Source organism: Athene cunicularia (assembly GCF_003259725.1).
Source record: "Athene cunicularia isolate RWA chromosome 5 unlocalized genomic scaffold, athCun1 chr5_part3, whole genome shotgun sequence".
Lineage (NCBI taxonomy): Eukaryota > Metazoa > Chordata > Aves > Strigiformes > Strigidae > Athene > Athene cunicularia.
Window position 1 is genome coordinate 3,857,714 of NW_020799103.1, and position 25,631 is coordinate 3,883,344.

General features: G+C 37.7%; 2 protein-coding genes across 2 annotated transcripts in view; one reads left to right on the forward strand and one right to left on the reverse strand.

Annotated features, from left to right (window-relative positions):
• Window positions 1-13,736, forward strand: part of IMMP1L (inner mitochondrial membrane peptidase subunit 1) — a 29,501-nt gene extending 15,765 nt beyond the window's left edge. The window contains exons 5-6 of the mRNA XM_026850929.1: window positions 8,781-8,891; window positions 13,572-13,736. Of these exons, the coding sequence (XP_026706730.1) occupies window positions 8,781-8,891; window positions 13,572-13,640 (180 nt within the window). The 3' untranslated portion in view covers window positions 13,641-13,736. The remainder of the gene's footprint in view (window positions 1-8,780; window positions 8,892-13,571) is intronic.
• An 858-nt stretch (window positions 13,737-14,594) lies between these two features.
• DNAJC24 (DnaJ heat shock protein family (Hsp40) member C24) overlaps window positions 14,595-25,631 on the reverse strand; it is a 31,913-nt gene continuing 20,876 nt past the window's right edge. The window contains exons 2-4 of the mRNA XM_026850931.1: window positions 22,552-22,690; window positions 15,813-15,881; window positions 14,595-14,958 (exon numbers count right to left, since the gene is read on the reverse strand). Coding sequence (XP_026706732.1) covers window positions 14,834-14,958; window positions 15,813-15,881; window positions 22,552-22,690 — 333 coding nt within the window. The 3' untranslated portion in view covers window positions 14,595-14,833. The remainder of the gene's footprint in view (window positions 14,959-15,812; window positions 15,882-22,551; window positions 22,691-25,631) is intronic.

Consider the following 25,631-nt stretch of genomic DNA (forward strand, 5'->3'; position numbering starts at 1 on the left):
CTAAGGAACGTCTTTACTTTGGACCCTTTGTGGTATATAATGCTTCATATGCTAGAGGTTGGATCTTAATGAGGGAAATCTTCCTATTTACATGAAAAGTAAAACAAAATTCCTTTTTTGAGGAAGCTGCTATAGTATTAAAAAGTTAGGAAAATGTAGTTTTTCTTTTCATTGCCCTTTTGTTGATATTTGGTATTGACTATAAGCATTAGGCTGGCAGTTTTGCTGGAGTCTTTTTTGGGTTTTTTTTGCTCAGTGATGGTGTTTATAGATCTAAACAAGTGTATTTACCATAATAAACATTTAAGAATGCATAACATATTTTTACTGTATCAGAAGCAATGTGGTATGAACCCAAAAGTTAAAAAGGTAAAGAACTAATTTTTTGTAATGTATTCTGACCTAGTTTCAATTATTAAAAAATATTGCTTTATTCATTTAACTATAGAACCTAAGTAATGAGGGTTAATAAGGAAATTACTCACAGTAAACCCCTGGAATGACCTTTAAAAAAAAACACCTAAAAGGTTAATTTTCATATTTAGTTTTTTACTTCCTGTTTTCAAAAGTCTTAATACAGATCCAGGTTTATAATTCAGATTGAGCATCCTATTGTTATATTTGAGTTTGTTTTAATGCCATTTACTTTAGCTTTAATTTCTTTAGTACCATATGTTCTTGTGCTGCAGTTCCTATTTACAAATTGAAAAAGTGAGGGGTAAGTCATCAGATTAAAACAGCTTGTATGTCATAAACCACCAATATGCTAAGCCTTTGTGTCACTTAAACAGAAGTAGTACCTAATAATGTCACTTAATACAGCTAGAGTCTGTAAATAAGGAACTGCCTTTTGCAAGTCAGAGTGATAAAAAGCTGAGATACAAATCCATATCTCAGCAACACTCTGCTGGTAATCAATCACAACACACCACTAATGCTGCGAGACTAGCTGATGTGGGGGGAAGTATGTTTACCTTGCGCTAAAATGAGGTTCATTGCGGAGATGGCATCTCTTCATCCTGTGGTTAACTCTACAGCTAACATAATTCCCAAGATAATGCATCTTACTGTGTTTGCAGATCAGAGAAGTGGTCTTACACAGCACTATTAACTCTTAAACAGTCCTTGTCAAATGCAGTAAGAATATTAGGTGGGTACTAAGAATAACGTAATGTTAATGCAAACAACGCAAATTCTTAACCTTACTAGACAGTACTACAGATTGTGGATGCACAACGTAAAATACTGAGAAGCAGTTTGATATTTCAGAGTGCTCAATACCATTGGATAGTCTCTCTAAAATATCCTAAATAGCGATTAAAAATGAAGTTCTCAAAAGATTAGTTCTTTTTCCTTTTTTCTTAGCATCTTAGTAGCTAGTTTACACTCATGGTTCAGTATTCCAGTAATCGAAGTTTTAATAGTTGGCACTCAGGAATTATCTTAATCTCTCTTCTTCTCCTCCTTAGTTCTAGTGTTCTAGAGACTTGAGAGAAAGTCATGCCCTAATTTCAAGCAGCAGCTATGCTAAATGTCTGGTGGGAAAGGAGAACTGATTTGGTGTATTTAGTTTGCAGATTTGTTCAGTTTGCAGATCCCCCTATAGCCCAGTACATAGAGCTCATGACTAGAGCTAATCTTGAATTTTCTGGTAAGTAATTCTAGATCAAAATTCTGATTTGTCAAAACTAAATTATTCAAGGGAAAAGAAACACAAATAATTTTATCAGTCTACTTCCCGGCATTTCCAGGGTTTCTTCTGCTCCACGTGTATTGGTCTTTTCACCCTTGCAGTTTTGGTTTTGATACTTCAAGATCATACAAGTGGCATGGCTTGACCCAACAGCACTGGCACTGTTCACTGTAGCTTATCCTCATCAGGGACTGTAGGGATAGGATGAGGGGTAACAGTTTTAAACTAAAAGAGGGTAGATTTAGATTAGATATAAGGAAGAAATTCTTCCCTGTGAGGGTGGTGAGGCCCTGGCACAGGCTGCCCAGAGAAGCTGTGGCTGCCCCCTCCCTGGAAGGGTTCAAGGCCAGGTTGGACGGGGCTTTGGGCAACCGGGGCTAGTGGAAGGTGTCTCTGCCCATGGCAGGGGGGTGGGACTAGATAATCTTTAAGGTCCCTTCCAACCCAAACCATTCTGTGATTCCATGATATTCTGATTTTTTTCAGGAGTTCCTAGATGTGGGTAGGAAATTTGTTTTTGACAGGTTTGGCCTATGAACATCTGTAAATAGGAAAATTTCAAAACTAGTATATTAAAAACCTTAGATAATTTTTCACTATTTAAAGCAATGTGTCTTTGTTTTCAGAAGAGAACCATTGTTTTAATGGGAAGAGAGAGGTTGTAAAAAGTCTGTGTAAAGCCTGCACATCATTCTTCATGACAGTAGTATTTGCTTATTTTTTTATTCTATTAATTTTATTTAGAAAAGCAGTGATGGCTAATAATTCAAATTTAGGGTTATTTTTAAAACTGGTGATACAGCTTTCCATGCTGATTCATATCAGCATTTAACAATGTGCTCTAGATCTGAATATTAAATGAGACTATTTATAGAAGTAAACAACACATGCAAGTGTTTGAATTATCAGTTGACACCGTTAGAAATTTTTGCAAGAGCCAAAAGAAAGCGTATCTGTTCATCATGTGACTGGCACAGATATTTCTGATGTGAAAATTCTGTGACCTTTCCCACAAAGCAGTGAGCAAACCTTTGAAGTTCCAAGTCAGCAAGGTCAGGAACAGCAGTAGTTATTTGTGCATTACACAAAGTTTAGAAGGAGCAACAGTGGTTAAAAAACCAAACATTCAAATAACTATAATGAATGTTTTGACAGATAACTGTAACAGCTTCCCCAAATTTTTATTAAAGAGCAATGCTCTATGGGTGTGCTTGCATGATAGAGAAAAATGCCTTACAAATTCCAGTCTAAGTTAATATACCTTGGTTTCCTTGTTGTATATGAGTTAATATTGCTACCGTTGAAGGCTATGTGATTTTAATATTGGTTCATAATTAATTTCAAAACTTAAAAGTCCTCATCTTATATTTTTATAAAATTTCTACTAAAACAACCAAATGCTTTATTAGGGAATGAATTAATAATATAAAAATTTCATCACAGTGAATTTAATTTCTCTATAAAAACCTTCATTGTCATCTTCTCTCATAATAATCTCGACCAAGGTCGATATATTCTTTTTAATATCTGTATTTAAACAAACTAGGCCTATGTCTAATCCACAAGCAGCTTAAGCTGTTCAATAAGTAAAAGGAGAACGCTGAACTGTTTGGAAGTACCTACGAATTTAAGGTAAATTCATTCTGTTACATTCTTTGAAGAAGTATTAAATTCCAGGTAATTCAGCCTTTTAGTGATACTTAGAAGATGTCAATTTAAGATCTGCTACACAGTTGAAGTTCCAGTGTGCCTGTAACCATTTCATATCTTTTTCTAGTACAAAAATGGAAATGTAAATGCTTATGCTGATTTTGAAAATATTGAGCTAATTAACATTGTTGGGTTTTATATAGATGGCAACCTTAATATGAACAGTATTTTTGGTAAAGCCTACAGAAGTGGTGTCTAGAGCAACTGGATCATTAAAAAAAAGAGTGTTGAGCATTATTCACTCTTCGTTCTGAATTAATAAATAAAGGATTAAGGACTAGTTATGTGAGACTTAAAGTATAGAGTGTATAGAAACTCCTGCATTTCTATGGTGCATATTTTATCCTAACTAGATGCAATTTACTTAAATAAGGCAATTTAACCAGTATTTAGTAAATTTGTCATTTGATATTGTAGATTCTTTCATCATATTTCACTTTAATCAAGAAAGGTAACACCTGTGGTTTATTCACAAAAGCTTCTTTTGTTAGATGAACACCCGCAGGCCATGAAGCAATTACATTTGTTGCTTGTACCAAAGTAGGAGGCACTTAAATAGACCTTAGTAGGGATAGATGAGAACTTGCAGACTTTATTCTTTTGTCCAGCATCGAGATTAGGTCTTATCATAGCTCAAGAAGGAAGCCTCTGAACTGAAAAGAAAAGATGGGAATGGTTTAAAGTTCTTCTTAAGTTTGAAACTTTGATATGGCTGGAGGTGATGTGAATACCTGTGACCTTACCAAAGTTCAAACTTCATCTACTCCCAGCTGATTGTACATGCTGATGTCCTTTGACAAACACAGACTGCTTGTCCAAAAGGAGAGATTGCAACAGATTGTTTATAATTCTCCGCTTGTTTATTAAAAATCCCTATTTCTCAATCTTTAGTACCTCACACCCCCCGAAGTCCCCCAAAATCACAAACCAAAAAAAAACCTCCACCAAAACAAAAATCCCCAACCCAAACCACAAAAACCTATTTTAATTTCGTTTGGTTTGGAGGTATTTTTGAGGCAGAAAATTTAATCTGTTAATTTTATTTGCAGTGTATTAGTTTTCTTCTATACCTGTTAATGCAGCACAGGCATCTTATGTCTTGGTTTTGAAGTTACTGAGATTAGTCAGAGAACAGTTTGGTGTCATGTAAAAAGACCAGAAGAATAATTCTTTGTTGATTTTTCCCCCCAGCCCCCCCCACCCCTGCCATTTATGTAAATGAATGTTTTATGCCAGTAAGTATGCATCAAGTACCTGACCTATACTTCAGTTTTGCTACTTTACCACTAAGTAAATAACAGCCCTGCAAATTTAGCCAGTTTGTCAGAGTGAAAGATGCTTATTTATCTGAGCTGAAACAGAACAAGCTACTGCTACAAGCTCAGCTGTTGTAAATGATAATCTTGCTCTTCTGGTCTATCTGCTCCTGTACTAGAACCCTCCGAGCCTCGGAAGGGAGAAGGGGGAAGAGTCACGTCTGATCAGTGTCCTGTATTCTCATGCATATAAGCTGCACCTCAGATAACTGCTTCTGCCTGAGAACTGCTGTTCCTTGGAAATAAATCCTCAGATAATCTGCACAAAACCAGAGGCACAAGGGTTGCAGAGGCAGAGGGTCTGCAGAGGATCAGACGTGTTTTCACGTGGACCTGCACTGCTGTGGAATTGCTGGGTTTGCATGGGACCAACTCGTTAAGTTATGTGAAAATTCAGTTGTTGGCCTTGTGAGTCTCTCACATCTTAGTTCTGGCCTATGTGTAACTGAAATGCTGCCCATCCTAAGTTAAATGCTTTTGGCAGTCTCATCAGTATTTTTTGTAGTCACCACCTTTGTGTAGTAATGGTTAACTCTGATTTCAGTTGTACTTCTTAGATACAATTAATTTTGTCTAAGAGGTTCATGGTCCAAGGCCTCTAGATACCCAAACGCAACATTGTGAATTGTCAAGCAAGTGGCTCTCCCCTGTTGTCTTGGGTTTTCTGGCAGTAGCAGCCTACTGGTGTGTAATTATTGTATTCTTACTACAAACAGAAGTTTTCAATAGGGTGGTTTGTTTTTCTTTGGTGACAAATTTATCTTATTCCTAGCTACTGTGCTTGCATAGCTTTGAGGCATTTCAGATTGGGTCCTGATTCTGCAAAGGTTGATACTCAGTTAACTTTATTCATTGTGGGCAATCCCACTGAAATGAGGGATGTGGTCTAGACATAACTTGGCATAAACCCTTGAAGGATTCTGGCTTTAGCCTTTATTTCAAAAGGATATAAACAATTTTTAAAAATTAATTATTATGGCCTGTCACTAGTATTTGGTTTTACATTTTCTTGTAATTCATGTGATTTTTTTCTTGCTTGTCTTAATTCTAGGTTGTAGTGAAGTGCCTAGATGATGGCCAGGCACCATACGCAGGTATTATACTGTATTATCTCTAGCTGAATCATACATTGTGGCAGTACTCTTAACGACAGATATCGAGGTATAGGGTCCTGTCATACCTTCCATGGAGAACTACGAAACTCAACATAAATGGTGAATTCCAGGGTAAAGGAATATACTTTATTGGATATGTTATCTGGAATGCAAACTATGAACATCTTGTCTAGACATGTAATTATTGGTAGTATTGGAAGTAGTGATATGGCACAGCTGACAAAAGCACTTTATTTTTTATACTTCTGGAGCATGGAAGAAAGATGGAAAAGTCTAGAAGTGTTTGGATATACCTGTGCTATGAGTAGGTCCTTATTTCACGTGGTAACAGATGAGCTTCACACTCTGCCTGTGTATTGAGGAAAGTGAGAAAGCATGGGAACCAGTAAAGCAGAAGGGAGGTGGCAGTGTCCAGTGTGTAACAGTAGCACACTGCAGGGAGTGACACTTTATCAGAAATGTGAAATGTTAACGTAAATTTGCTTTTTTATTTCATTTTAAAAAAATCTTCCTTCCATAGTAATTCATGCTTCTCCTTGTTGCATATTGCTGAGATAGTTCTTCAAAATGACAGTAGTTTGTGTGATTTGTAACGCTGGTAGATGCTGGAGAGTTTGCATCAGGAAGGTCAGAACGCTGCTTTGCGTTGTAATGTGCACCTGAGAAACAGACTCATGTATGACTATAGACACAAGGAATGTTTTAGGTGGGTACAGATGAATAGCCAACTAACCTAACAATTGATGCTGGACATTCTAAATAGGCTGTATGCCCCAGAATTTTTCAGGAAGATAGGAATGTCGGTACGTTCTCAAACAAAGACCTATCAGAAACGTGTCCATGTGTGATGAGATGTATATTCTACAAGGGTCATTTGACTATGAATATTTTTTTTTTAATTACTTATTTTAAGTTGTCTTCTGGTTGGTTATTTTGTTTGCAAAGCTGCTTGGGTAGGAGGAGGGCCAAAGTCGTCTAGCTGAAACCAGCTGGCCTTCCCTGAGAAAGCTCTTCCATGCATGTGCCAGCGATCTGATAAGCCTACAAAACAACAAAGGTGGCAGACAAGGTGGATATGGAATTCCTGCGTTGAAGGACTGGGAGAACACAAAGTAGAGGACTTTGACAGAGCTGGCAGATCAGCTGAAAACCAACAAGGCGGTGCTCCTTTATCCAGGGGATTGTGTAAGGAGACAGTATCTGTAGGTTTCAAGAGGATTTAGACACATTGCTGGTCTACACCTCCATATGTAGACCTTAAAATGGGGCAGGGATGTGTGACCTCTGACATGCCTAAAGCCCCTACCCAAACCACTCTGCAATCCTGGACGCCAGAGAGGTACGGGGGGAGGCTGGGAAAAGATGGGCAGGCTCACATGCTTTCCGTGATGATTCTCTCTTTTTGCCACTGTCAACTTGAGACAACCTATTGGTTCTTAATCCATAGCTTATACATTTGCCACAGCTCCACAGCGGGACCCTCAGGTAGGGTGCTGTCCTCGGATCCCAGTCTGCTAACAGGCAGGAGCATGACTAAGCAAGAGCCTGAAAGGTTTATTTAAAGACGGGGTTCCCACTAAGTGTTACCTGGCCAGATACCTGTAAGTACTAACAATTACACTTCAACTGCATTTCCCTCAAATGTTTATCTGGGGGACCTGGTTTTGTTCTTAATGGTTTACATCCAACTTTGCTACCAGAGTGGTGTGGTATTTTGTTTAGTCTGTTATCCTTGAGTCCTGTACATGTAGACTATTGTACTTATGAGTCCATTTGGCTTGTTTCTAAAACATCAGTGTTTATACTGCTCAAAGTCTGAGTTTCATTTGAAGATTATTTTTTTTTATTTTTTTTCCCCATTTTTTCTCTGAATTGGGCATAGTAATGTTTCAAGTATATATTTGGTTTTGGAAAACTCTATGTTAACTTAAAGTCCACATTTAAATATTATCTAGATTAAAACTATGTTGCTACTTTTAAATTTGCAGCGTGGTTTAGAATTTTAGAAACAAAAACTGGTTGGAAAAATAATTATAAAGTATTTTGTTTGGTAACCTGTAAGAGGTTATTTGTACCTGAAATGTTTTTTTTTAAAAAAACATATCAAAATAGTGTTGTATACTCCAAGCAGAAATCTTGGTTTAAGACTTACAGTAGCAACTTTTTTATAGATTAAAGTTTTATACTCTTGTTTAGGTAACTAATACAGCGATGTTGCTATTTCTCATTTTGTCAACGAGTCAGTGAATGCCATGAATCTATGGTATGTAATATAGTTAATGCATAATATATATAGGCAATGAAAGGTCTTTGTCATATAGTATAAGGTCACCATCATTAATTTTCAAATTATAAAAAGGGATTTGCTGTTTTGTGATCATCATTATTGCAATATAATGTGTTGTGGATTCTGCCTGCACATAGAATGAACTGTGATCTTAATTAGAACTTTGACAAGCCTACTCTGATAAAATGATGAGATTATTCATAATTGATGTCACAATCAATTACCAGTTAGTTCATCATGAATCTACTAACAGGTCTAGCCTTGGTGCTGGCCCCAGGATGTTGATGAGTGTGTGGCTGCCCTGTTCATGCTGTTACTGCGACAGGAGGGCAGATTTTCAGTCAACATCCTAATGACCTCTTTTGAAGTCTATTAAATTAATGACCCTGTCACATTGCTCTAACCTCTTACATCTTCATTTTGGATTTTTTGTTGCAAACCATTGGTTTTTGAGCACATGATAGAACAGATACTTTGGAGCACTCCTCCTCATCCCTCCAGATCTGGCACTGTGTCTTACTAGATTCAATAAAAAATTAGTTCATTATACAGTATTGAAATACCAAACACAGAAATCAGAAAATCTATTGTAAGGCAAACTTTGCTTAATACCATTCTATTCTACTTTCTTTTTACATTTCACTCTTGCTTAATCACAGGTGCCTAAAGGACATGTTTGGTTAGAGGGTGATAATCTCAGGAATTCTACAGATTCCAGGTGCTATGGACCTGTTCCTTATGGCCTGATAAGAGGACGCATTTGTTTTAAGGTATTTATAGTATCTAAAAATAGTTGCATTAATACATTTTTAATGCCTGGGTGTTGGGTATTAAGACTTGCCTCCTTAACTGTTTGGTCAAAGCAAATGTAAAGGAAAGTTTGAACCTACCAGCCACTTGCTGTAGAAGGATAATTCAATATCGGTGGGGTTTTTTTTTGAGGACTTGTTTTTTTGAGCAATCACTGCTTCTGAAAGCCGAATGAATAATTTTGCAAGCAAATCCAAACCTGATAAAAACACAAACATACACACACACACTCTACTGCATGGATATACATTCCATCCTTAATTTGATTCTTGCCTCTGCAAAATGGTAGAAAAGGGCAGCTCCGTATTTCCCTGTTGTAATTTGAGAAATGTAGTTCCACAGTTCAGAAACCAAAATGGAAAAAAACATTATCTTTCTAGGACTTGCATACATACTTTAGACATGTAGACTGCCTTGCTTAACTAAGTCTGTGATAAAGCCTTAACAGGAAAGTCAAATCTGTGCCACCCTAACTGTCTGCCACATTTTTATTTTCAGAAAATGCTTTGAATTAATACTGTGTTGTATAAACCTCCATGGTTCCTTCTCCTTCTGTTTCAACAATCCTACAGCTTTATTTCACACTAAATTACTTCTTCATATTACTTGCCTTATTTACTCATTTACCAAAAAAGAAGAAATTAACACCATTTCCTCTCTGTAAAAAGTTTAATCTAAGACACAAGGAGTATGTATTATAGATTTATGCACCAGCTCTTAGAAAGCTAGATTTAAAATGGTGCTATTCAGAACAGTGACAAAAGGCTTTGAAAACTGTTCTTCATATATTGCAACACATCCACAAAACCATAATTTAGCACAGCTGTATTACATGCACAGGAAAGATTAGATCTTTCCACTTTGTTTAACAAAGTTTTATATAGTTAATTTACAGTTTTTATGAACACAATTCAGGACTTTTCAAAAAAACCCCTTGTAGCTATTGACCATAATCACTAATTGTTTACGAAACCCCAAATAACATGTGCCCTGTCAGCCCCACCACCAAGTTTTGTCTGACCCCTGTTCTTTCTGGATCGCATTTGCTTTGAGTTCTTCCCCAGTGTTTGTTTAGTGCCCTTGGTTCCTCCTCTGTGTTGTTTGCCTTACCGTGTACACCAGAGGAGAAAATGCTGATTCTAAACAGGGCTACTTTTATGACCCAAGTTTTAGCTTGGGTTATGAACTGCTAAAATACAAATGATGCTAATATGCTGACAGCCCTCTTTATAAGAATGCAGTATTAATAATCTGATTAAAAAAACCCTATTTGTCCAACTGATACTAGTATAGAAAAACTGTTTATTATTACTTTAAAGGAACTGTTAGCAAATAATGTATATATTAAGAACCTATGAATGTGGACAGCCATAATTATTCACAGTATTTCCCCACAGCAATAAATTTGTGTCCAGCTTGCACTCCCAATAAGGAAGATGTTTGAGGGACTTTAATGAAGTGACTAACAGGACTGAACCTTAAATTTCGCAAGCAGTAAACTCTAAAATGAATGGAACTTACACACAGATATTACACATTGAAGCAGCAGCTTAGGACTCCAGAATATTGTCTAAAAAGATAGTATGCAATCACTTGATACTTAATCAAAATAATTATTTAACCAAGCTTTACAGCAGTTGTTTTATGATGGTGCATAGAGTAGTGATTATTAACGTTTTAATGAGAATTAAGTATACGGTGCCTAAATTGAGTTTATTCTTGAAATGAGTGTTTATAGTTTGGGTTGTTTATGGTAATTCACATTAGAATACAGTGATCTGGCTATTATGTGCTGCTGTTGAGCATGACAGTGAAGAACAGCAGAATACAGCAAGTCCACATGGTGGCAGCTAATTAGTAGACCACCGGCCAAGAAACCTATATATGCTTTTTAATGTAGGGTGCTAGAGGTTTGGCTTCTCTTCCATGCAAAATCTTTTACTGCCTTGAGAGTAGAAGCTTATGTGGCTTTAATCTTAAAGTGGATTTTAGAGAAACAGATGTAATAGTACCTTTGAATGCTGTTAACGTTTTTAGTAACGGATGCAGAAAACCCAATCTAATTTGGAAGTAATGGATTTCAACAGAAGAGAGCCAGCTTGTACCAAGTTTGTTTAGGCAACCTATTCTTGGCAAAACGTAAATATTAATTCTCTCTGTAGCTTACCTGTGAAGTTTAGACCTAAGATTCTCAGTGTTCGTGCACCATTTTTTAACCCATACAGAAATAATAATACTTCATTATGTTTGCTCCTTTTTCTCCCTGCCACTGTATCGGTGGCCACTCTGAGAGACAAGTTCATTCCATAAAAAGGCCACTGAAATCAAAGTAGCTGCAAATTCAGTAAAAGCTGAGGGACTCCCACTTTGACAGAACTCATGCTTCATCCTGTCCTAGGTAGGCTATCCTGTGCCTTTCCTGGACTTAAGCTCCATGTCAAACACAGACCTGTAGTGTACCTTCAGAAGAGCTACTTCGCCCTATTTATCCCCCATCCATCAGATCAATTCGTGACCAAACCAAAGCAGGCAAGGGGAAATAGGTACTAATTGGACTAGCCAGTTTGAATGAACAAGTCACAGTCAACTTCTGTCATAACTTTAAAAACCATGGGATTTACTATATACAGTGGCATCTTTGTTTCTCAGAGAAGGCTTGTTCCATCTCCCTTCCAACCATGAGTATTGTTTCTCATGTTCTCTTATGCATGCAGATTAGATAATCATTTTCATTCTAACTCTACCACTAAAATTACTGTGATTAATTTGAAACTAAATTGTCAAAATAATACTTAAATTTGATTATTTTCACTGAAAGTCAAGATTTTTGCCAAAGTGAATGATGGCCTAAGTAACTTCCTTCTCCGGGCCTTTACTCAGATCATCTTAGATTTGTAATATGGGACATTCCTATTCCCTTTTACTCCTATTTGCCTTTGAGGCCCAACAAAGACCTGACACCCAGCCTGCAGCCAGCATAGGCCCTCTGGAAAGCCTTGAATTCCGTAGCTTTGCTTCGAACTGGGACTACAACTATCCTTCTGTTGTTGGTTCGTATCTCTCTATATGAAATAGCTCACTGCCTAACATGCACGTAGAGCCAATGCGTTACCTCTGTGTATCAGCAGATGTTCCCCGTGCTCTTCCCTAACTGCACACACCAGACATGTATTGTCTAAAATACTTGCACAGGAGAGCTTTGAGCCTTTTTCAGAGCCACAGAATTTAAGGTCCTGAGATGACTCATCCTTCTGTCTTTGCCAGGGCCAGGCACAACTCAGCTGATGGCAATTTAGTGCTGCAAGGGGCAAGACAGAGGCAACTCTAGGGAGCCATGAGCATACACAGTCCCAGTCTGGTAGTAAATTGATGTTACGTCTTGCTACACCCATCCTTGGCTGCCTCCGCCTCTTCTGTAATTGTCTTTAGTGCTGAGGACAAGTAATGGGATTGAAATGTCAAACCTTGGCACTGTGCTTCCTTTTTTTAAACTGAGAAAATTACTTTTTTCACTCCACCCAGAAGGCAGCAAAGGCTCCTTCTGTGCTGTGGCTGTGCCACGAACTCAGTTTAAAAGCGGCTGTTCCAGGAAGGTGATGATACCTTCCTTAAGATCAAATTCTAAGGAAAATGAGCATGATCAACATTGTACTGACAGATGCTTCTGAAACCAGGTAGTGTGTCATCTTTCTCTGTCTTAAGTTGCCTCATCTTGAGCAGGGGCTGTGAGATTTTTATGGGATTAGAGCCACAGAGGGCATTCCTTCTTCAGCATCATCTCTTTTCCTTCTTCCCACTGATCCCCTTGTGCCATCTTTGAAAGAACGTGGTTGCCAGAGACACGGGCAGGCAAAGGACAAAGTGTAAAACAATGTCCTCGATTCCCTATTTTTTTTCCATCCAAGACCACCCTACATGTAGTTAGTGAATGTTCAGAGGAAAGTACTCCTGGGAGCATTCAGTTGTATCAACAGCTAATTTCTGGAAAGTTTTTTTTCTTCCTAGTGAGCATCATTCCTGACACTTGTGCTTGTACTTGGTCATGATCTGTGCTCCTTTTTCTATGTAGTAGTCCCCTTCTCGGAGCAGCTCCTTGGTTGAGAGCCCCTGACAGGGGCAGGCACTCTACCTCTTTATAACTATCAACATTCTATAAACTTACCTATAAGCCTATGGAAATTTTTTTTCCAGTTTTTAGTGTTTGCAGTTCAAATGCCCATCTTGAAAATACAAATGTACACCTCACAGAACTACCTTCCCTAGGTAGTTCTGGATCAAAAATACATACTTTGTCTTTTAAGAGGTTTAAGCTAGAAAACTTTGAATTTGAAAGATATTTTCTAGGAATGTATTTATTTCCAAGGCTGAAAAAAAAAAAAATGTAATTTGTGAGGCTCTCCATAGCAAAGCATGCTGTGTATAAATTAGTGTTTTCTCCAGCCACTATGATAGGTTCCTCCTGATATATAGTATTTATTACTCCTAGTAAAAGAAACACACAGGTGAGAGAAGTTTATATATGGTGTCAACCAAAGAGCTAAAAAATTTATGCAGTTTATGAAACAATTACAGCAATAATGAATGAAAATACTGAACTTTGAGTTGTGGTTAAAATCTCTTGTAACTATTTTATTTTACAGATATGGCCTCTGAATGACTTTGGATTTCTACGTGCAAGCCCCAACGGCCATAGATTTCTTGATGATTAAAAGACTTAAGTGACTATTGCCAACTTTCATAATATTTTCTACTAAAATCAATGGAACTATTTTTGTTTAGAATAAACCCAAGTATTACTTGACAAAGATGTCTCTTTCTGAGATTATATCTAACTTGAAAGTGGGAATGATATACTGCTGTCATCAAAATGCTGTATCTCTTACCCTGTTTCCTCTGGCTATTCACAGTAAGTGCTTGGATTTATTAGAAAGTTTTGGTTTTCACAAGCAGCCGAGGTTAGCACTGTTAACAAGGGATGAAAAAGGCACAGTGCACTATGACATTGTCACATCCAGAGCCACACATAGGCTATGCCTGCATTAGCAGGTAGGGGGGCATGCTAGGATTGGAACTGAAAACACTCACAGTGGGGTTCCGGATCTGCTGGTCACATGTGTTTTGTTGGGTTTTCCTTAAAGTGGCTCCCGTTTGGCCTGGTGGTGTGTATGCCCTGTAGGTGTCAGAGCACAGCTTCCTGGTTAGTTTTCATCCAAGGAATGAAGCCTGCATTTGTTCACAGGATGGACTGAGTCAGTTCTAAACGTGCTCCTGCTCCAAGCTGAAATGTAGATGCACCGTTACAGCTACCTGCTACTCAGTACTGACAAACCAGCCTGTTAGATGTGCCAGTCCCTGCCACCCCTTTCCAGGGCTTAAGTCCTTGTGAGGATTTAATGAAGTTAAGTATTTAGCATAGAAATAGAAAATGTTCCTGTTCCCCAGTAATGCACCTTATTCTTCATTATCTTCAAAGCGTTCTCACATGTATACCTTCCGATTAAATGTTGTCATCTGAGCTGTTAGAAGGATTTAACCTAAGAAGTAGGGCCCAAGGTATAGTTGATATACATTGAAATTGAAAGCTACTCTGTTGGTTGCTGGGAGAAAAATGTCATTTAGAGTATGAGATATATTCCAGTTGTACAGAACTTTGTGTTCTGTTCTGGAGTTTTTAAATAAGTAGCTCTTCAGCTGCAGAAGTCAAAAAAAAAACCCCAACAAAACAGCTTCATGTCTGCAGCACTATGTTAGTAAATGGTGGACACACTTTCCTGTCTTAAGCCTGATTGAACTTGTTCTTGTAGTGCCCTCCTTTTAACATACATTTCTTTAGCAGATGCTGTCCCCCATTTGTCCAGTCTTTTTAAAAGTTTGTAATTCTTAATGTGCTTGATTGAAACAATCATTGAAGGATCTCGATAACAAGTGAACATGTGTCACAACAAACCAAAGATATGTCTTTGATTTCACTCTTGCAGACAGTGTAATTCCCACCACATCGACATGAGAGAGTATAACATTGTTCATCTGCCAAAAGAGAAAACAGAAAAGCCTTTAATGCTTGAGAAGAATCAAGAATTTATTCTAGATTTTCTTCACAAAGCTGCTCTTAGTAACAAATGACCTCCCACTACTGGATTGTAACTATCAGTACCTGTGCTAGCATTTGTTGCTCAAAAAATAACTATACTTTGAAAATGTTTCAGTGATTGTGAGGCATTCTTATACCCAACAGTCAGGGTCAGTGTAGTCTCTTTAAAAAAAATTAAATAATAAAGAGGTGAACATCAGTGAAACAGACAGATATTAAAAAACCCAAAGGGATGTTAGTCATACATATGACAGATCCAGAATGGTTTCAAAGCATCTGCTAAGCCAGGAAACAAAACAGAAGGGAAAGTAGATACGATTTTCCCCTCACAGCTTAAAAAAAGGAATTAGAAAAAGCCATTTGTTCAAAAAGCATGTAAATAGTAAAAGCTGGAGTAATACAAAGGAAGAAAGGGTGAAATATATAGAGGATGAAAAAAAAAAAATCTGTATGAAAACACTTGCATTCTACCATCACGGAAAGAGCAAGAAGATGCATGAGAGATCTGGGAAGAATCTGGAAATTTAAATGATTATATTACAAGAGGAGAGCTAGGTGAAAAGTGGTGCTGCAAGGGGTAGGGGGGGTGGTGAGGAAGAGAAGAGGTGAATCAGGAATGCAAAGCATCACAAAAAGATAAGTTTGAATTCAGGTAATCAGAGAGAATAGCTAAATCTGAAAAAAATATTAAAAAGTAGAACTTACAGTAAGACAACATAATGATATAAGATGCAGAAAAAATTGCAGTGACAATGAAAGGCAGTGGGAACAAGTAGTAAGGCACTCATACCTTCATTCCAGGACATATCCTCAAGATAAATTTGTGCATGTAGTGGCCATTCTTTTGTCAGATTATCTTCTATAAAGAAAACATGACAGATGTTCAACCCTGACACATACAGGTCCTTATTTCTTCCTGATAAATTAAGTCTCTGTACCTAGCAGTCAATCTAGTCACTACTAGAAGAGTCATACCTAGACCACGCTATCAGTTAAAAATGCAGTTCTCTAGAATCTTAGTTTCCATATCTCTGCATCAGCTGGGGAGTGTCCTGCTGTGTAGCCAGGAGAAGCAAACGGTGAAGATTTATTACTGAAACCAATACTTCTGTGCATGTGAAATTATGGGCAAACTTTTGTTTTGCCACAAATACCTTTTAAAAGCCTAGCTGTAAGTACAGTTCCGCAAGCTGAAACCGAATGTGCTTCCCTGTACTCTGCACAAAATAACAGAACTGCTGAGGTCACCTAACCAAACCCTCCAGCACAAGCTGTGTCAGCAAGGGCAGGTTGCCCAGGACCATGTCCAGTCAGATTTTAAATATCTCCAGCTGGAGACCCCACAAACCCTCTCAGACAACCCATTCTCCTTTACAAAGAAGCAGTCTAGTAACCCCCCTGCCAAATAAGCACCAAGTAAGTGTTAGGATTGCATGTGAGAGCACCGCCAAGATTCCTGCAAAAAGATATTCCTAACAAAAGATCAATGAAAAACGCTTTTAGGGGAAGACTAGTCCAAGCGGGTTTTTTTTATGATAAAGAGTCTCAGCATAGAAAGGTCAGTTCTGGCCTGCACCTGTGAGATCTGTTGCCAATCTGATCCCCTGGATTCTTCCAACACCGAGTCCAGCATGAAATGAAAATTATGAATGCAAAATTATGAAAATTATCGAATGCAAACTGTTCAATACAAATTGTTTTTTACAGTTTGTCAGCACACTCATATTTGACTGTTCAAAGTTTACACCAAGTTCTTTAACTTTACAATGTAAGATTCTGTCAACAAAGTTACAAGTGAAGCCAGAAAAGGTAATATAGATACAAAAAACAAACAAACAAAAAAAAGGGACACAAACCCCTTACAAGTTACTACACAAAACCTCCCAGCTGCTGCCTGACACCTGGAAGCTCCAACTCCCCAACATTGTATTTTAAAGAAGCAGAAATGCCTGAAAGCTGATCTTTTGCACATACCCAGAAATGCCTTGGATTTGGCAAAGACTCAGAAGCTTAGTGCTTATTTAAGGTTTAAATCGGGTTGTTATTGAGAAAGTAGGTGTTCCTTCTCTTCAGTCAGTTGAGTTTTTAAGCAAGTTTTATAGTTTAATAACATCAAACTTTCTAGAGCACATAGTGTTGCCTCCAGCCTTCTACGAAAATTGTCAGTGAAATAATTTCTTAGTCCAGAGCTACTTATTGAGCAGTTGCTGATAAATCAGAGGCTTAGATGATTTTATGTTAATTCCCAAGGGATTGCCTTACCTACTCACTAGGTTGTAGAGAACTCTTAACAGTTCTTGGCTCCTTCTATGTAACTGCTCATCGTTCTGGACTGAAACGTAGAAATAAGGGACTTCACAGCTACCTCCCTTGCTCTGGAGGAGGTGGTTATTTGAGACCGAGTTGTGTGGTAGGCTTACTTATGTGCCGTCTGCTCAAGCTGTAGGTCTCAGTCTACTGAGCTGTACTTTCTGAAACACATTCCCGAACATACAGGGAAAATTGCGAAGACCTGATCATCTACCGTAACTTGAAAAACAAATTTTAATTCACAAGGACAGCCTGCCTGGTTTTGCCATCTATTGGATTTGTCTGACAACAAGAGGTGAAAAGATTCTGCAACTCCATTGTCTCAACTGCAGGATCTAAGAAAACACTGGCAGGCTCATCAGAGAGGTTTATGAGCCTGCAATTCAAAGAGATTAAAAGGAAAAAAATCTACTGAGATTCTTTCAGGCTACAGAACAACATTAAATAACTATTAGCAGCTTGGTTCAGTAAAGCTTTACTAGAGCCCTTGCTGGGTCATTCAGAAATCGTAAAAGAGGAAAGGTATTTAGGTTTCACTTGAGGATACAATAAATATTTCTTGGGCTATTTAAGGCTGAGTTTTAGGGACAGGGTTGCAAGCAGTAAATGGAAATTTAACCCTTTTAACAATTTATAGTAATAGTAGAAATAGGAAGAAAAATTCTTTAAGTATGACTATCAGTCATATGTTCTTAGGATTGATTTTTTTTCAGTTACTGAAGGAAAAGAATGGGGAAGGAGCAGAGGGAGAAGGTATCACCTGCTATTTAGTTTGGGTTTTAATTTTCCTGATTCATGACAACACCTGTATAAGACTCCCTTTCTGAACCTGCTGTAGAAACTTAACTTGAGAGCGAGGACATAAAAGATTTTTCATTTTAAAGAGATTGTTATTGCCAGTGACAGCTAAATTAGTGACCAGATATTTTAAAATGAGCTATTTTGTTGTGCCAAGGGAAGGTACAGAGAGGATGGAACCAGACTTGTTCTCAGAGACAAATGGCACAAGCTGGAACCCTAGCAGTAACAGTCAGGACCTGCAATTCCTTATGTCTAAGAAATGAAGAAAGAACAAAAGGAAAATGATGCTGGAATATGTATTCATGTATGAAAATTGCATCTGCAATATTTTTCTAAAAATTTAATTTGAATGTTGAAAATCAAAAGGAGGTATGTGCTCATATGTGAAAACTCCTATGGTGATTACATCCCCCACTGTACAAGCACTTGGGCTTTATGAACACCTGTGTTCACCATCACGTAAAAACATATTATCCTGGATAGAACCTCACTGGAGCCATACATGGAAAAAACACTGGATTCTTAAATTTCTCCACCCTCTGCCCCAAAGCATACACAAAGCAATTGGCTTTAGTGTCAGTCCCATTACTAGCTTTGAATTATTTGCTACATAGAGTGCCAGAAGTTAATCAGTCACGTTTATTGATTTAATTGTAATTGTAACCTGTTAACTGTTCAATCATTAATAATTAAAAATATAAGATTAATTAGTAAAATTAATTTTCTTAATTATGTGATTGTTTAAATACACAGTTCCTTTGTATTTAAGTCAACAAAACTCCACGGGAGTTGCAGGGCTGCTATCCAAAGGGACCTCCACAGGATACAGAAGTGGACTGACAAGGACATCAAAGGGTTCAACAAAGTTTAAGTTCTGCTCTTGGGATGGAATAACCTAACGCACCAGTCCAGGCTGGGAGATAACTGGTTGGAAAGCAGTTTTCCAGAGAAGGACTTGAGGATACTGGTGGACTACAGGTTCAACACGAGTCAGCAGGGCATGTGGCAAGAGTGTCACCAGCAGATGAAGTGATTTTTTTCTCCCCTCAGCAGTTACCGAGATTGTATCTGAAGTCCCGTGTCCACTTTGGGTCTCCCCACTACAAAGCCCTGACAGGAGCAAGTCCAGTGGACTGCCAGCATGGTCAGGGCTTGGGACACATGTCAGACACGGAGAGGCCAAAAGGCAGGTGTCCCTGCCTACAGCTACCTCACAGGAGGGTGTGGAGAAGACTTCTCCGAGGCACACAGTGGAAAGATGAGAGGTGAAAGGCACAGGTTGCAAAGAGTCCTTATATCCAGCTTGGTAGAAGGAGAACATGTTTTTGTTGGTTTGGGGTTTTTTAATTTTTTTGTTTGGGTGTTTTGGTTTTTCTACTATAAGGGTGTTCAAACACTGTAAGAGGCTGCCCAGAGCAGCTCTGGAATCTCCATCCACGGAGATACTAAAAGCTAGGCTGGGGAAGGTCTGAGCAACAGACCTATGTGGACTTGTTTTGAGTAGGAGATTGATCTAGGTGACCTGTGAAGGTCACTTCCAACCTACAGGATTCTCCGATTCTGTAAAAAGATTTTTATTCTTTCAAAGTGTGACACAAGAGCATGAACTTTCAGGGTTCAAATGACTTCTAATATGAAAACCATGAAAAAGGTTTTTTCCAAGCTAAACTCACTGAAAAACTTTTAGTAATTATTGCTGTCAAACTTGGCTTTTACTTCATATTCATCTTTTCTAAGTGGGATACCAAAGAACAACAAAATCTCTAAGAAGAAAATCTGTTGAAAAAAAAAAAACAACAGGCCATTCTTAATAGGTAAATTGTTATACAGCTTTTTTTTTTCCATTCCCCATTTTTTTCCACAGGGATTGGAAGCAAAAGATGAGCCATTATAAAAGGGTATTCTCAGATGTCATTAAAAAGATGAAAAAACAATGAATTGGAAAAAATTACACAAAACATGCAAAATGGCAGTTCTTTTAATATCTCCAGACCAGAGAGGTTTGGATAAATGTTTGAGCCAAACCTCTAAATGGTTTGATGTTTGTCCTTATTAATACTATGGCCTGAACGCACAAAATATTAGTAAATCATTGTGATACCTTCAGTGAAAAGCAGTATTAAGGTATGAAAGCACATTCACCTGTTATCAATTCAAAAAAAAAAGAAAATAAAAACCAGAGCCCCACAGAATTCGAGCTTCTTAGAACTTCTCTGGCCACTGAATTTCCAAGCCAAGTAATTAGGATTTAGTTAACGTAACACGCGAAGGTTCATACAAATAAACAATCTGCGAAATGGGAAAGAGACCACAGCGCAAAGGACTTCTGCTGACTGGCAGCCACACGCACATGCACACTGGCTTCCTTCAGATTCTGCTTCCGAGGCTTTGCAGTCTTACTAACTTCCTACATTATCTCTCTCATCACTATTCCCCTTAGCTGCTGTCCCAGTTCCTTTGTTTCTGTGAGCTTTTACAGCAGTGTCTACAAATTTGTCTAGAATCACGACTTCAGAAGCAGCTTGACAGGCATTCAAAGAACTAGAATTTATTTCATCATCATTTTGCTGCCAGGGAACGTGCTGCAAAGGATTCAGCAGCACTGCACATGTGTGTTACGTGTGGCTTAGTTTGAAACACTGAATGGCACCCTCGATATTAAAATCTATCAATCCCATTATCATACCCTTACCAAATACCCGTGTAAATAAGCGTACAATGTTTTAAGTCTTTTTTCCAGAATCTTGAGGTGGCTTTTCAAATAACTATTTCCTGACATTCTTTTGCATCCAGATAAGCCTTAAAATACTGTAGAATAAGTTTTGTCAAAACTAATTTATAGCCATATCCTTAAATACCATGGGAAAACAAAGGAACTCATTAAATCTTGGTGTAGTGCTCTACTTCAGTGGATTAACCTGACCCAGGCAAAACAGAACTTCAGTCTGTATTTAAGCTTTAGGTAAAACTCACTAGATACACAAAAGTCTTCCAACTTCATCTCCAATATTTCTTTTAACTTATGCATGTACAATTTGTGAAAGTGGAAGACAGAGCCGATACTGCAATGCTAAGAGTACAATACGATGAGAGCTTTGGGTAGCAGAAACTCCTGTCCTGGCACCATATTCAGGCATTTAAAAAATAAGCTTAAGATGAAAAGTGTATTTAAGTTAGATCTTAATACTGTTTACATAACAAATTAGTACAAGATCCAATTATTTTTCATTCTTTTAAAATATTTGTTCAACTATCCTGTTCTCACCCATCCACTCTCTTTTCCAATACTCACACAAAATCTAAAATACAAGATTATTTAACTAGAGAATTCATACTGGGTATATATAATTATGTATCACTCTTTTTATCCTGCAGTGATGCATATCTGCCAGAATGACTAAGCCTTTGTCTCTCAAAGTTCTGGTATCCGCAGCGGCAGGGGAGTTAAAAATCAGCACAAGAGAGAAAGGTCTGATGGTGTGCCAATGTACAATGGAAGAGAATTCAATAACAAGCTGCAGAGACAGTGGGCTTTTATCAGACACATTCAAAAGTGGTGGTGGCTACACGTCAATGCCGGACCAGAGTGTGTTACTGCAGAGTGCGACTGAGTGTTTTCCCCACAGGCAATACACTATTATTGACTCCCCCCATTAACATGTAGGGTGGATATACATTTATTGAAGGTTCTAATGGAAGGCTGAGGGACTCCTATCCCGAGGCCAGAGCAGAAAGACAGCCTATCACTTCATGTAATGGTAGCCCATGTGTGACAGACCTGACCTACATTTCCCCCCTTTCTTTCTCACAACAGCCTGTCACTGTTTTAAGAAGCTATTTTCTGAGAGGTATAAAAAGAAATATATGCTAGAGCTGCCTAGTTAATGTGTTATATTGGAATATTATTTATAAACCTGCTTTAAAAAGCCTAGTTTAGACTGCAGATGAATTATGAAAGCTACCACAACACACACAACCAAAAAGAATGTGTCCTAATGATTCTGAAGTGCTTATAAACCCACACACATTGAACACTAGACATAAACGGATTAATACCTATATCGAAGATACTGCAACAGAATGTAGCCTAAGACTTAAAATTAAGAACGCTTAATGAAGCTGCTTTAATAAAATAACAAGGGCTACGGTCTGTAATTAGTGTAAATTTCATATTCATTCAAATTACTAGGGATAACGCTACCTAATGTTTTGTTGGAAGTAATTCAATGTTTTCACTGGCTAATGTATGTGTAGCAAAAGCTATAAATAATGGATCTGCTTCTGAAAGTAGGACAAGAGTGAAAGAAACATTTGGTTCAGCAATAAACAGCATTTTAAAATACCATCTAACTACCACTCCCAGACCCTGCTTATTTAAAGAGCTGCTGCCACTACAGCACTCCTTGGCAGGAACCTACCACGCTGCTGCAGGTCATACTCTTTTTTTGTCTCTTCGTTCCCCAGAATTTTCCACGCTTGATCAATTTCGATGAACCTCTGCACGCGCTCCTCCACTTCTCCTGCTGGCACATCTGCCTTCTGTTTGTCTGGATGATACTGCCAATCAAAAAAAAAAAAAAAAAAAAAAAAAAGACAGAAAAAAGTTGAGGGGAGTGGAAGCGAGGAGGGTGGAAGAGGAGCAATCAATAATGCATTTGATATTCAGTTAAAAGGACAGAGAAAAGGAGAAGGTCTGAGCTAAGGTGCCAAAGGAAGGGAGACAACGATGCTGGGCACAAGACAAAACTGCCAATTTAATTAGACCACTGAAATGGCAACAAAACCACCAGTGGCACAAATGTCACCATGCGCACTGACAGCATTTTCTGGATAATTTACTGATGGAATCATTGGTCTTATGGACAATTTACCTAGAGAGAATGTCTACCACACACAGAAATAGGTACATGCAGAGGACCACGACATGGGAACAGGAGGAGGTGCTGTAGGTCCTAGCAGCTCTTGTAATATTACATACAGCTGATTTAAACTATACCACCGACGTTTAGTTAAAGCTATTACAGATAAATTGAATTCTGTATTACATGTACCTAGCTTTTATAAAAAAATATTTAAATGGTAAATCAAATGTACACGACCAAATATAAGTTATAACACATGTAATTCTATTTTTGAAAACATGTCTCAACATCCTTAATTTCTTCCAGTTCAGTGAATCAATAGCCCTTCCAAATATTTAAAGTCATGGATCACTGGTTACAAAATTGTGTCATTTTAGTTAAGAAATGGTTATTCAAGGACATGGCTGCAAGAAATCCCATGTTAAATAGGCAATATTAATAAAAATAGTAACATGTTTTGTTTACCATTCATACCACAGGTTCTGAACAGACCATTCTGACTTTTTGGTTTGAATTTCTTTTTGGTTTGAATGTCTACTGCAAAGGAACCCTCAAAGCTTCATCTTCCTGTCGCTTTAATTCATCTCCAATAATGTCTTTTTTTTAATACTTTAAATTGCTTGGTATATGTGATGGACCAACAGTAAACAGCATTTAAGACGAGAAAGTTGCAATATAGTCAGGCCTATCAGCTGATAAATGTGTTATAAATCAAGATAGCCCTTATTCTGGAGCCTCAACTTCTGCCCTTTATATAACATCAGTTGGGGCACTGAAAACTACAGCAGATTTCAAGACTTAAAACACCCGTTCTACAAGTGTTCGAGCAGATTTCTGATTAGCTGAATCCCTTTGTTTATAATTATCACTAGTTTGTAATTAATTTGGGGAAGGAAGGAAAGGAATACTAACACCATGTTAGCGAAATAGTAAGCTTTGACTTGAATTTTTTCACAGGTATTTTTCCCCATACGGATGCATGTGTCTGAAGCTAAAGTATGAAGTCTGTACACAAATATATATTTTTGTTCCACCAGACGACTAAACACACTTGAAGTCATCTCCGCATTCAAGACTGAGGACTAGGTTGCAACTTGCTGAAAACACAGCTTACAATCTGTAAAGGTTTATCTCCTAGAGATCCCTTTTTTATCTCCCCAACTGAAGGCGGCAAAATTCTAAGGTGCAAACAAACCAAAATTTTTTGGTTATTGCATTTAGTCATTGGATTCGAAATAGCTAACTAGAGAATGAGTATTCTACCTGTATTTGGTAGGCACTAAGGTCAGTGCTCTGTCCGCATACATCACGTTGTACTGTAAAACTATTTAAATGTATTATTTGTTTTCAAAGCCTTTTTTTTTTTCTGAAACCTTAGCTTTTCCAGTTGCATTTCAATTTTAATAGCATTTTAAACATTGGTGGCTGATTATATACCACATTTATATACCACATTGCATACAAGGCATTGATTATATACCACATTTGCATACAAGGCAAAACGGTCAGATCACATTAAAGCCTTACGTGGTTTCCTTTCAGCAATGTTATCTATTTTAACAATTATGTTTGAGGTCTGCATCTGGCAGTTACTCCTCAAAGCAGTGCTTTATCTGAAAAATAATACTTCATTATTTTAAAATTATTTCAGATGCTGTATTTAAAATTTTGACTCACCCCAAACATCGTAGGGTTAATTATAATACCTAAAAAGAGAGCTCTGTGGCTGCTATATATTTCACTCCATTTGGATGAGACTGTAAGCATTCTCCTACAAGCTTACAACCAGAAGAATGTCAAGGCCTATCCAAGGAGTACTGTACCAGACTTAACTAGATTTGACTAGCACTGCAGAAAACTGTTGCTCATGTTGTTCTGTTTGGATTGGCCACAAGACCACACCTTCCCAGATCAGTCTCTTACAGATGGATGAAAACATTACTGACCAATTGCCCACAGCAGCACTAAGAATACCGGCTTCTCTTCTGCCAAGAATGTTGAGAAAACACTCCCACAACATTGCTCACACTTTTCTTTTGCTACACCAAAACTCTGACCGACTGAAAAAATAATTTTGGAGTACACTGGAAATAATCGGTGAAGAACATCGTGACAAATGTCACAAAAGTACTTTACAAAAATAATAATCAATGCAGAAAAGGCTATTCGGTTCATTTATTGAATAATGCAGAAAATTAACTATTCTTCATACTTACAATTTAGCTTTTAACTTTTCCTATAGATTTGAAAAATTTAATATTTGTAGCATATGCAGTTTTTATATTCAAAAGCCTACAATTTCATGTAGCTAAGAAAATCTACATTGTAGGGGATCTACTAATAAAAAATAAAAATCCATTTAGGTCTCCATGCTTTCTGAAACTATTTGCTCCTTCCTCTGTTGGGCTTGTTCCTCTATTACTATCCAATGCCTGTAGTAGTCTACATCTACGCTAAGAGAAATCCTCAAAACCTCTGCTCTTTTACCCTAATCCTCTTCCCCCTAACCCCCTCCCAGTGACCCCATTTCATCTACATTCGTTACGTGCCTGTACTCACTGAGTCCCTTTTCCTACTCTCCAGCTTGCTGATCAAAACCCAAGAATGCTTGTCTGGCACAAAAATCCACTTGTGAT